The following is a 13509-nucleotide window of genomic DNA, read 5'->3' as shown; positions in this document are numbered from 1 at the left end:
GGGGAACGCGAGGAACAGTATTGAGAACCGCTGCTTTTGAACATTGATTTTGAAACCTGTGAATCCATTAGAATCGTTAGAAGACAGAATAGTGATTCATATATGAACAGATTTTTACGTGCACCTCTAGTTTTATCTTCCTCTTCTCTAAAGCAGCGCAGCATGACCTCGCCCCCTTTGCTACATTTTCCCAAGGGCGGGTTTATCAGGGTTTGTGATGTCACGAACCCGGGAAGTAACTTGTTGTAGTCCCTACCAGGCATTAAACTGCCAGAATTTTAAAAGACGATATCTCCGTTTGCATTGAACTTTCAGCTTCGTAACTTTGCAGATATTGTTTATGCTCAAACAGCAACATTACACACTAACTAACATTAAAAAAGTGAAATTGCAATGAACCACCCCTTTAAAAAACTATTGTCACTATTTCCTAAAAAGTAGCGATGAAAAGGTGTGGACACACTTATTTTCACGGCTGGCATTATGCATTTGTAGGAGTGCCCCTTTCAGATGCAAAATTTATGGGAGGAGAGTATTTAAATGAATCACGCAACACGATTTACCAAGATTTGCACTAGTCAATTTACTGGTATTTGCACCATTATTTACCGGCCAAAAAAAGCATGTCTTAACCCAGACGCTAATTTGGACTGCTCTTGGTAGATTGTGTTGGTCATTATGGAAATGATCTGACTGTGTCTGTATTTTAATGTGTGCCTTGTCAGTAGATCAACCGCAGAACTTTCCACTCCCATTGGCGCTTTTCTGCGATTGCACTCTAATTTGCCCTTTGTTTAGTAAATCTGGCCCTACATTTCTGAAACTAGTGGGATTTAATAATTTGCTCACCTTGCTATATCTATAACTTTCAACACATCTCACAACCATTTCAATTCATTTGACTTGGAAATTCACATGATATCTGTGCTAATGTCACCACAGAGGAAAGAGACATACTACACTTTAAGTAAAGCACTTTTGTATACTTATACACCTAGCAAAGTAGTCCCACAGCTTAAAGGATGATTTTAACCATTTTTGGCATCTTATTCAACTTTAGGCAAAAATATAATTTTTTTTTTTTTTTTTTCTTTTCAAATATCGAGTCGCTAGAACTTCACAACAAAGTCATCAACCAACTCATCCACCAAGAACACTTCTTTAAACTCACACAAATGCAGCCGTTCCACACAAAAAAAAACATAAGTGACATTGTTTTATGTTAGTTTGATTGATACGTTGTTCAAAATTAAGAACAGTATTGTGACATTTTGTGGTTGTCAAATCTTGGTTGAATTTGTCCTTCGTTAACAAACCTGTATAAGCTGATGTCATGCATCTACTAAAAATCAGAATCAGTTCCATTAGTCACTACCAAAATGGCTCAGTTCTGTGAAAAGATAGATAGTTCAAAAGGTTGGCCTGACACTATTAGTTTGAAGATGTCACTTGTTTTGATAGTTTGTCATGTAAACCTGTGACCTTTAGATATTTTTAAGTGTGGCTTAAGTGTCCAAAATTCTTCTTCCAAATCAAACAGTAGCAGTAAAACCAAGTGCATGTGGACCCATCAACGAGTTTCAAGTAACTTCTAGAGATCAAGGAATCAATATTTTCTAAAACACTTAAAGACTGGTGGACAGCTGGGAATGGAGAGAGAGATTTCTGACTAACTCTTTCTTTCTCTTTCTAATGGGACTCTGGAGAGAGCATTGCTTCATACCTGATGTTGAGCAGTTTCAGGGTGTTGATCAAAACCCCCTTCTTCACATCGTAATCAATCTTTTGATCTGTCCCAAAACTCGGGGCACGATTGATCTGTAGAGGGGGGAAAAAAGAGAGATGTTTTTGTTTTCATATTGTTTTCTTTTTTGATTTCATCAAAAACCTGAAGCAATATTCATCTTTTAAGGAGGACTGAGAAGCCACATAGAAGCAGTCACCCATTATTGAAATCTCAGGCCATCAGCTCTCATAAAAACTAAATCTGGTTTAGTGTCCCATTAACCACAACTGCCACTGATGTCTAGAACAATATAGAGTGGCTCCAAGTCTTCTGAAACTATATGACAGCTTTGTGTTAGAAACCGAAACGTACATCATTATGTGACTTCACAAGGAACTGCTGAGACCGGATCATTTAGTCAGTTACTCAGGAACCCGTTCAGTCTGATTTGTGAATGGATCATTGTGAACCAACTAAAAACAATGAATTGAAAAGGCTCAAAGGAACACGAATTAGGCAACACTGCCACTTCTCTTATAACCCTATGAACTCACCAAGAAGAGGTAGGGCAGATATCACGATTTTCATTAAATATTGACTTATATTTTGATCACACAAAACGATTGTATGGTTTTAGATGACTTGGAATATGGTACACGTTTTATGTCATGTTTTTCTATCATGAAAGCTTCATTGTCTGCTCATTGTAAATCTTCAAATATTGTTCCCCAGAATCAAGAAACTCACACAGGTTTCGAGCAACATGAGGGTGAGCAAATGATGACCTCTATGGAGTGAAGCACTGCATGCTGGTCAAGCGAGACTCGATTTCAAACAAATGCAACTTTGATCTTGTTTGCTGCTGAGCTTTCAAAGCGCAGCCAGTGATTACCAGACAACTGATATATCAGTGCATACGTGGTGCAATTAAATCAAAACATGGAAGTCTGCATGTCTAGATACATTTGAGTTGTGTGACATATGTCATATCATAAAAAAAGAAAAACACTGTTAACAAGTAGAGGGAAACAAGTAAAATCCATGGAATAAGAGAAAAAATCTATTGTTGTGCCGTCAGAATCGGAATGCAATTCATTTTTATAGAATAATGTCGTCAAAGATGCTATTTGAAGCTAAACACAGATATTTAAACGGACAGACTATGGATGGAACCTCCTATGATCACCCTACTTTTTAAAGCGTAAATTTGATTTAAACAATAGGTCTGCATAATATATGATATATGCAGTTCATAGGGGACATATTGTATTAGCCCTACAGCTACAGCATGAACAACAACATTTCACATAATATTTACCTATTTTATGTCAAAATTCTGAGTTTTTCTCTCAAATGCAAGTTTATATATCATAGTAAGGACTTTATAACTCCATTTAACTCAACAATTGTGAGTTCTGAGGGAAAAAAGGCAGAAGTGTGGGATATAAACTTGTGATTCTGAGCCGATACCAGAATTGTGAGAAAAAAAGTTTAATGTTTTTATATTAGAAATATAAACTCGAAATTACCTCTTTTTTTTATTCTTTTATTCCATGGCTTCCATAGACTGCTACTTTAAAACTGTCATTTTCTGCCACCAGATAGGCTCCGCCCACAAAAAACTCATCACTTTTTGCAAACACCGAAATTGGTCTATAAAACTGTAAAATCATGACCATTAAAGCCTGCGTGTTTCTTGGCTTGACTGTTACGTGACAAAAAAAAAAAAACATCTGTTGTTGTTTTTTAAATATGAAGTCTGAATGGAACAAAGACATTAAGCAAGTGTGATCAGCCAGGCAACAAACCAACTAGGCCATTATGCTGAATGATGCTGGCAGACGCCACCACTTGAATGGCACAATCTCTTCTTATCTCGCATGAGGAATCTATTCAAGTGCGGTCACTCCATGGATCTCTGACAGCTTACTGGGAAAGAAGGCATCACTAAATGCAAATATATCCTGTGAGCCCTTACATTTTGTCATTACCCAGTGTGATGATCAGGCATTTACATTTTAAATGTATCAGATCAGCTTTGGTTCGCTTTGGCCGGAATAATGGCACGATCTAAACACATGAAAACCATAGCTTTGTATGCTGGTTTACGTTAAATCATTTACAACTATTCAGAATCATTTGAGCAGTTAATTAGAGATAATTGAGCAATAGAATGTCTTTCCGTGCATTAGTATAATCTGTCACATTCCTGCCAACACAAGCTAATTCATCAGATGCCAGAGTTATTTTCTCTGTGGACCTGAAAAAAGAACTGCACAGGAAATGAGATCAGCTCGTGATATCTGCACAATCGCTGTGATGTATGGTAATATTCATTCATAACTTTCATGCTCAGTGCTGCAGTATTTGTAACCAGAAGCTGACCAGAAACTCAAAATTTTGTTGTTTGTATTGTTGCAAGAGGCAAAAGAAAAACTCAAATACAAATAAAAAAAAGTGACTGCACTAAAATTTTAATGTTTGACAATTAGTCAACATATCAGGCTCTTTAATCTTTACCTATAGGTAACTAACTTTTTTTTTTTTGTAATTATCTTTTTTTTTTTTCAATTTTGTAATAATAACTACCCTGCTATATTTTAGTTTAAGAAACATGCACTACCAAAGTTTGGAATAATTTAAATTTTTTCATGTTTTTGAAATAAGTCTCTCGTGATCACCTAAGATGCATTTATTTGATCAAAAATACACTAAAAAGAGTAATATTGTGAATTATTATTACAATTTTTAAAAAACTGTTTTCTATTGTCATTCATGTTTTAATGTAGTTTATTCCTGTGATGGCAAAGCTGAATTTACTCCAGTCTTCAGTGTCACATGATCCTTCAAAAATCATTCTAATATGTTGATTTGTGGAAACGGGGGACACTGCAGTTCAAAAGATTACAAAAAAATATATATTAATTAATACTTTTAATCAGAAAGGACACGTTAAAGTGATACAAAGTGACAGCAAAGACATTTATAATGTAGAGATGTAAAATGTTTATCTCCAATAACTGCTATTTTTTACTTTCTATTTATCAAAAAATCTTAAAAAGGTATGGTTTCTTCACAAATATTAAGATGCAAAACACTTTGCGAACCATTGTTAATAACTGAGTACAGATAAATAAAATAACAATTTATTTCATTTTAATTTTAAATTAAATAACATTTCACAATATCACCATTTTTACTGTATTTTCGATCAATAAATGCAGCCTTGGTGAGCATAAGAGACTTCTCTCAAAACAATTATAAAATCTTAATGATTCCAATCTCCTGACCCGTTGTGTATGTTATGCCAAAACTAACTGTGCTATTAATAGACCTAAAGCAAGACAGACTAGAAAATAATATCAAATTTTATACAAGTCAGAGTGTTACAGTGGTTGGAGGCAACTGTAACACTTGAAAAATAAATCATATTAATCATCTGTATCTCAAACAGAGCACACCTCAAAGGAATAATATTATTGCTTTATTATATTTCATTATTACTGAATAGACTTCTCATTCATGTGGTACTATTATTTTAGCTGTCAGAAATATGTTTATAATATAAATATATTGATTATCCGATACGTCGACTAGACACTTTGGTAAAATAATGTTTATTACACATTTTATATATTATACGGCATAAACTTTTGTTAACAAAAAAACAGCTAGAAACCTTGGAGTTGTGATTGATGATAAGCTGAATTTCTCAGACCACATTGTTAAAACTGCCCGGTCCTGCAGATTTGCTTTATACAACATTAGGAAGATCAGGCCCTTTCTTTCAGAACATGCAACTCCTTGTTCAAGCTCTTGTTCTGTCCAGGCTGGACTATTGCAATGCTCTTTTGGCAGGTCTTCCAGCCACTTCTATCAAACCTCTACAATTAATCCAGAACGCGGCAGCAAGATTAATCTTTAATGAGCCGAAAAGAATGCATGTCACACCTCTGTTCATCAATTTGCACTGGCTACCAATAGCTGCTCGCATTAAATTCAAGGCATTAATGTTTGCCTACAAAACCACCACTGGCTCTGCAGTGTGTGTATAATATATATATATATATATATATATATATATATATATACACCTTGCTACCTGTACTGCATTAGGCTAACCGAGACTTGTCATTTGCACTTATATACTGTTGCTCTTTTGTTAGTTTTGACTGCTTCTATTGTCCTTATTTGTAAGTCGCTTTGGATAAAAGCGTCTGCTAAATGACTAAATGTAAATGTAAATGTTAACAGCCCACATCTATACAAAGGTCTTTTGACAGGACATTCATACAGTAACTTATATATTTGGAATGACATGAGGGTGAGTAAACGGTGGCAGAATTTTTGGAGAACTGTTCCTTTAGCTACCAACTCCATTTATCAGCAGGTAAGTATCCTGGAGGGTTTTCTTCACCTCAGATAATAATACGCTCTTTTGTATTCCACCCATGACAAACAACAGCAAAAGCATTCGCTCACTCGGATACGTCAAAAATGAGTTTTGGGTACAGCTTTGCACATTACAGTGTGTAAGACACACAGCATTGGTGCTTCACGGACAAACGGTTGGAGAAAGATGGCAGCCACAGAGAGAGATGACAGCAGACACAGCCGCCCCTCGCTGGGTTCTTAATAGAGCTGCCCCGCTCCGATGTTAATCTCCCACAGAAAGGTGATCGCTTAGGAGAGGACCGTAAGATAATATTTACATCACAACTGAGCGGCTCAGGGGGGTTTGGCGGCTAACGGTGGACTGAATCAATTAATTTACTGTATCAGCCGTAACCTTAGCAGCAGTAGCTGATCCGGCTCACGCTTTCTTAGCTCTCCGAGCTGGGCCACGTCACCCCTCGCTGGGTAGATGCCCCGCAGATGGTCCATTTCACAAAGCAACAAAGACACCTCATCAAGATCCGCCACGCAGGAGTCCCGCAGATTTAGGATGTCAGCCATGTTTTCGGTCTTTTTCTTCATAATTCAACCCCTTTTGACAATAATCATTCTGACGCAAGTAGATTTTACAAAAGCTCCTCGACGCCATCAAAAGATTTTACTGATTTTTAATTTACACACCTTCTTTGTGCTTTTACTGAGACTTGTGGTGCACACTACGGGGAATCCAGCTGTTTGGAGATTAATTAATCTCTGTAGAGAGCCCAGAAAATCTGAATCGTGGCTCTGCGTCTTGTGTTTTAGCACTGGATGATAGTGCGGACTTAAAAGTTGACCAAAAGTCAAATTATAGCACATGCACACAATTCAAATTTACAGCCTTTCCCTTCACGTTGAATAAAAAAATATTATTTTGTGGGAAATGTTTTGGAAAAACATGTTTCCAGCATGTTGTTGTTAAAAGTAAACATTAACTGAAGCAAAATGAAATATTGGTAACACTTTATTTTAAGGACCAGTTCTCACTATTAACTAGCATGCGATATACCTTACTAACTATTAATAAGAAGCAAATTAGGAGTTTATTAAAGCAAAAAAAGTAGTCAATAGTTAGTAAATAGCGAGAATTGTACCTTACAATAAAGTGTGTCCAAAAAGTTACAAGTATTTTAATGTAGCTAGTTGCCAATGCAACATTTCTCATTTAAACCAAGACTAAAAAAATATTCAAAACTATGTAGACAAAAAAATGTGACCCTGGACCACAAAACTAGTTTTAAGTTGCACGGGTATATTTGTAGTAATTGCCAAAAATACACTGTATGGGACAAAATTATCGATTTTTCTTTTATGCCAAAAATCATTAGGATATTAAATAAAGATCATGTTCCATGAAGATATTCTGTAAATGTCCTACCATAAATATATCAAAACTTAATAAGTAACACGCATTGCTAAGAACTTCGTTTGGACAACTTTAAAAACGATTTTCTCAATATTTAGATTTTTTTGCACCCTCAGATTCCAGATATTCAAATAGTTGTATCTCAGCCAAATATTGGCTATCCTATCATAACAAACCACACATCTATGGAAAGCTTACTCATCTTTCAGATGATGAATAAATCCCAATTTCAAAAAAATTGACCCTTATGACTGGTGTTGTGGTCCAGGGTTACAAATAATGCTAATAATAAAATGACAAAACAAATAAAAAAAAAATTTAAATTAAGTAAAATTTAAATGAGAATACAAGCAAAAATTCTAATAATATTTAAAGATACCAAAATAACACTTGGCTGAACGATCTACCATGGTCTGTGTCTCAACGCTGTTTAAACTTTTACGAGAAATGGCACGCTTGCAGTTGTCTCTTTAACATACAAAAAATTGCATGCATCTTTAAAACCCAATACACATTTTCTCAAGTGTCATAGGTTTTTCAATTACATTCAGAGAGGTTTTGAAAAAAAAAAAAAGGTTTTGCACATAAAACGAAACGCTATACTGGTTTTGGTCATAGTTAATCAAGTTAAATCAATACACTTAATTTCCATTAGTTTTTGTGAAAACAACTCATGCAATTTAGTAACCTCAAGTAACCTCAAAGTTTTGGTGTATTCATGGCCTGACAGTAATCCAAGAAACCACAGCGAGGGGATTATGATTCCAGTGTGTAATCATTCCAGTGAATATTATGCATTTGAATTACGTTTACTTCGATTTTAATTATTTGCCTTCATGTTGTAATGTATGAAAAATTTGAATATTTCTGGTGAGAAAATAAAGAGTACATTTATGAGCATTTGTGTGCTTTAAAGGTTCAGGTGTGATAAAAATCTCTGGGATAGAAACATAAAAGTGAGAATAGTTTTAAATAATCTATGTGATATTTGAAATGATGCAAAGTGCACGATGCATTACTATGCAGCACTACTGAACACGCCATCCCATGCATGCGGGATAAACAACAACATCAGGATAAACAAACAATCCTCAGCGCGCTGTACACGCAGAAATACTGATCTGGGTTCTGCTAATGGAGCAGCCGGGGAGAGAGACGTGTGGATCGCATTTCACATCCTTATCAATCACTGTTTTGTTCTTTTGTCGCATTTGGAGAGGCTGCTTCCAGCGACGAAACCCAATCAGTGTTTCTGTGCGTGTTCAGGGCCAGCCGCTGACCTGACCCCCTATCAGAGATTCCCAAACACACACAGGCTGTCATACTTCTTAAAATAAACACCTAGGTGATGGAGAGATCTATTTTAGAGCATGAAACAGGCCTTTACTTCGTTTTTTTTTTTTTTTTCTGTGAGACTGCATTAAAAATGCTAAGTAATTTAGTTTGTTCAGATATAGACAGATGAATGGATCACTGTAATCATTTTTTAATAAACCTGAAAAGAGCAGGACTACAGAGCAACACTGCCACCTAGAGTTTCCACTCAGTGAACCACAGCTTTTATGACTTCATTAAGGGCATAAAAAATCAAATAGAGAAGTGTGACGACTAATGCATGCTAGGAAAATCTAATTTAGCCCAACAGTGAATGTGTTTGATACGTATGGGTACATATATGGAAAAGCAGGCTTCTCATATCGTGACGCATGTGTTGCATAATTTATGGTCATCCTGTGAGGAATCTTAAGGAAGTTGGCAGTTTTAAAATTCTGTTTCATGCACGAATTCCTAATGCGCAAAACCAAATTCATAGTGGTTAAAAAAAATAAAAGCATTTGGTAGAATTTAAAAATATTTTTAAACCACCAAATAAACAGAGTGCTTTTAAAGTTCTTCCATTTTTGATGTTCTTCGAAAAAATAAAATAAAGTATCTTCATTATGTGCTGTCATAAACTTTAAAATGGCCTGAACAACAAATCTAAATTAAAAGGACGGTTAACCCAAAAACAACAGATCCCATTGTTGCTGTTTTTATTATAAACAGAACACAAAATAGAAAAATGCATAGTATCCGTCCAAAAAAAAAAAAAAGTGTTGTTTCTCACACAAAGCTATCACATGATTTTACAAAACACCAAACTGTCCTTGTATGACAACAGCAGCAGTGTAACAATTATAAAAAAAATTTAAAAATACTACTTTTTGCATTAGATAAGATGAACGTGCTTTCGACCATCTTGGGTGTGCAGACGAGCTCTTAAAGGGGTCATATGATGCTTTTTTAAAGATCATTATTTAAATGCATCTACTTTCGGAAGGCCAAATAAAGTGCTTTTGCTTTCGCCTAGAAACACACAGCGTCTCCCTGACATGGCTGCTTCAACACTAACTGTGGTTACTGAAACCACACCTTCTTTCTTTGCATGCACATTTGGGCCGCATTATGCAAATATTTCCACATAGTGAGGTAGATATGTGGGGGCGTGTTAGAATGAGCCGTTTTAGGGGGGCGTGGCAGAGTCTTAACTTTGATAAAGAATATCTCTTTGGTTTTGAGACTTTAGTCTTTGCAACTTCAGGGATCTTATCTATGCACAATCAGCTTGTAACACTCCAAAGAGAAAGGAAAACTTGAAATCGCATCATATGACCCCTTTAAAGCTCTACTTGACCCGCGCTTGGCAAAGACTTGACAAGCACTTCCTGTCCCTGGATGCTTGCTGCTTCTCTAATGATTGTCAGAAAACCAACTGCATCAAGGACACAACCTTCACGAGAGCTAAACACAAAATGAAGTCAATTTGTTTTTGTTTTTTTCTACCTTGTTGTTGTTGCAGGTACAGTCTCCACAATAACACTGAAACCACACAGAATCAGAGAGACAGGACAGAAGATCACTGCTAGTGAAAACAGAACTAAAATACAAGCAGCATCAGTGTGAGGGTGAGCGGGGGACAGTAGCTATACTCTGTGTATATACATTTGTCCACTGAAAAGAGCGGACACTATTTAAAACATAATTCACACATAAAGCATACTTTTCTTTATCCTAAAAATGCAAGTTTTTTTTTTAGGGGTACAGTAAGTTAAAAGATTTTTTTTTTTTTACACATTTAGTTTCTGTTTTAAATTACAAACAAAAAAAAATGTATTTGTAATATGTTTCATCAAAATGTACTGTAACAGCTTGTTCCACTGATGTCACAAGCCCTCTATTTTATTTATTTATTTATTATATATTTTACATATCAATAGATTACATATAGCTCTAAATTACGAATATTTTTCACTTTAATATATTCCGCATTTTGCAATTAAAATTATGAGCGACGTTTTAAACAAAGTTTCAAACACTTCGTCTTCCAGACTAGCACATTACGCTCGAGTAAAGACCCTTCACCTTTTGCATCATCAGCACATTTATTACATTCCTTTGCTATATGAATAATATTAATAATAAATATTTATCTTTGTTTACCCAGCATCTTAAATTGATTTTGCACTTTCAAATCAAATGTCTAATTTATTTGTATAGCAATTTACACAATACACACTGCTTCAAAGCAACTTTACAAAATATAATGTTAATATTTATAACATCTTACTATATTCAGGTCGCATATAGCAGATCACAGCTTGGTGATAATATAGTTTGCATCTTGTGACGATACAAGCAATCAAGCAGTTATTCTTGAGATAGAAATATGCTATAGTACAGTATGTACTTTACTATACTATATACTGTATGTATGTATATAATACATATCCAACTTTATATAGAGAGCTGTGCAAAATACAGCTATGAATTTTTCTATACAGTATATATTGCTTCACGTGAGTATATTCTATCTAAATTAGAATATCCAACTTTTAATATATCGCTGGGTGATAATAGTTTATATTTTTCAATGATTAAGTTGAGCAATTTGGTTGAGATTTTCTATAAAATACATAGAGTGTCGCTTAACGTGCTTGTCACTATGTAATGTGGGATTGCCTTCTTAATGTGGGATACATGTAATGCTGCATTTAACTCTAGAAAACTAGGCAGCATAATGTTGGCGCTTACATTTTGAAACATCTGTCTTGTCGGAAGCACCCCATGTTGTCTTAAAATGCTTTCTAGGTAGGCAGCTCACTAAGTTTTGGAACATAAAATGCATGCATGCAGACACTCAGTGAAAGAGGCAAACAGAGAAGCCATGTTTCCTCTCTCTCTCTCTCTCTCTCTCTCTCTCTCTCTCTCTCTCTCTCTCTCTCTCTCTCTCTCTCTCTCTCTCTCTCTCTCTCTCTCTCTCTCTCTCTCTCTCTCTCTCTCTCTCTCTCTCTCTCTCTCTCTCTCTCCCCCTCTCTCTCTCTCTCTCTCTCTCTCTCTCTCTCTCTCTCTCTCTCTCTCTCTGTCTGTCGCTGTGCCTTTGCATTATTCGTCATGCCAGCTTAACAGCTCCAGTGTGAGCAGTTTGTGGAAAGAAAAGAGGGGGAAAAGACAGAGATGGCCCAGGGGGGGAGTGATATCAATGTTGCGCCACAGCATTTGACTAATGGCTATTCAAGTCCCTCAGATGCTTCTGTCTGACCTGTGGAGTGGACGAACCTTCCCAGCAGCCCTGCGAACGAGCAGCGCCCAGATTAACATGTTAATGATGCGCTCTGCTGAAGACGTGGACAATGGTGCCTCACCACGTCTAGCGGATGATGTGAGGCGAGCTAAAGAGAGTGAGGTTTCTCCGGTTTCCATGTTTGTGTTCCTGCTCGTATCAATGGCTCAAATGTTTTGAATGTCAATGGAAGGAGAATAAAACCCGCAGAGAAGATAAAATCAGTACAAAAGCTTCAGAACATTAGCTGTTCGGCCAGAGCTAAGTGCTTCTGCTCCCTGCAGTGTGTGTGTGTGTGTGTGTGTGTTTGAGTGAACGTGAGCCATCTTAGTGTTCAAATGTGTATTAGGTGTTTATTTAGCCAATTTGTGTTTTTGAAGGCGCATATGTGTTTAACAATGTGTGCTTGAAATGATATGTTAGATCCATTTAGTCACTGCATTTGAGTGTAGTTTGAGTTGTTTTAGTGTTGTGTGTGTGTGCGTGCGTGCGTGTGTGTGTGTGCACATTTGTGTGACTTTAGTTGGTTTACGTTGGAGTGTGTATGTTATTATTTCTATAACGTTTGTTTACATTATTTTAATGGTGTTCTTGTGTAATGATTGTATGTGTGCATACCTAAACTATATTTTAACGGAACTTAAAAACTATATTTTAACTATAAAATGTGAAATCCCAAAATGTGTTTCCAAAAGTGAGCTAAATCTGACCAAAACCACATTGGTGAAAATGGTATGAAGTTAAAAAGTATATATTTTTCAATTGTATTGTATTATATATGTATTTTCACAAATATGCATTTTATACGTGTATTTCTGTGTATAAAGACTCATTTATACTGTGTGATTAATTAAGCATAAATATTTTCACTATGCTAAAAGTAGTTAAAAATATTATTTGGAAATATTCACTTTGTGTTAAGTGTGTCTATTTTCTACCAACTATTACAATTACAGTTAGACGTATAAACCTGAAAAGAAACATCTTCAGTTCTAAAAATAAATAATTATATGCAGATTTGGTTTGTATTTCTTACTGTTAAAACTATTGCTGTCAATAAAATAAAATAACCACAATTATTTTTTTTCCTACTAGTCTTTAGAAAGCAGAATGCAAAAAGCGGTAAATTACTTTAAAAAAAATGGGGGGGTGAAATGCTTTGTAAAAAAAATTTTTTTAATTTTCTGTGGTCAATTTTTCCCTTGCTGCCCCCAGGGGGGTCCCTTAGTTTGAAAACCCTTGCGTTCATGCGTGGTTTTCAACTATGTGTGTGTGTGTGTGTGTGTGTGTACACCTGGTATTTATCACGTTATGGGGACCAAATGTCCCCACAAGGATAGTAATACTAGTAAATTTTGACCTTGTGGGGACATTTTTGAGGTC

The 13509-nt window shown here is 35.7% G+C and overlaps 1 protein-coding gene across 1 annotated transcript in view; it reads right to left on the bottom strand.

The window, feature by feature from the left end:
• Positions 1-13509, bottom strand: part of ttll7 (tubulin tyrosine ligase-like family, member 7) — a 108274-nt gene that overhangs the window by 51337 nt on the left and 43428 nt on the right. Inside the window, exon 10 of the mRNA XM_016461110.1 lies at positions 1724-1818. Within this exon, the coding sequence (XP_016316596.1) occupies positions 1724-1818 (95 nt within the window). The remainder of the gene's footprint in view (positions 1-1723; positions 1819-13509) is intronic.

Source organism: Sinocyclocheilus anshuiensis, unplaced genomic scaffold (genome assembly GCF_001515605.1).
Source record: "Sinocyclocheilus anshuiensis isolate Anshui unplaced genomic scaffold, SAMN03320099.WGS_v1.1 scaffold192, whole genome shotgun sequence".
NCBI classification, from domain to species: domain Eukaryota; kingdom Metazoa; phylum Chordata; class Actinopteri; order Cypriniformes; family Cyprinidae; genus Sinocyclocheilus; species Sinocyclocheilus anshuiensis.
This window is presented reverse-complemented; position numbering and strand designations above follow the sequence as displayed.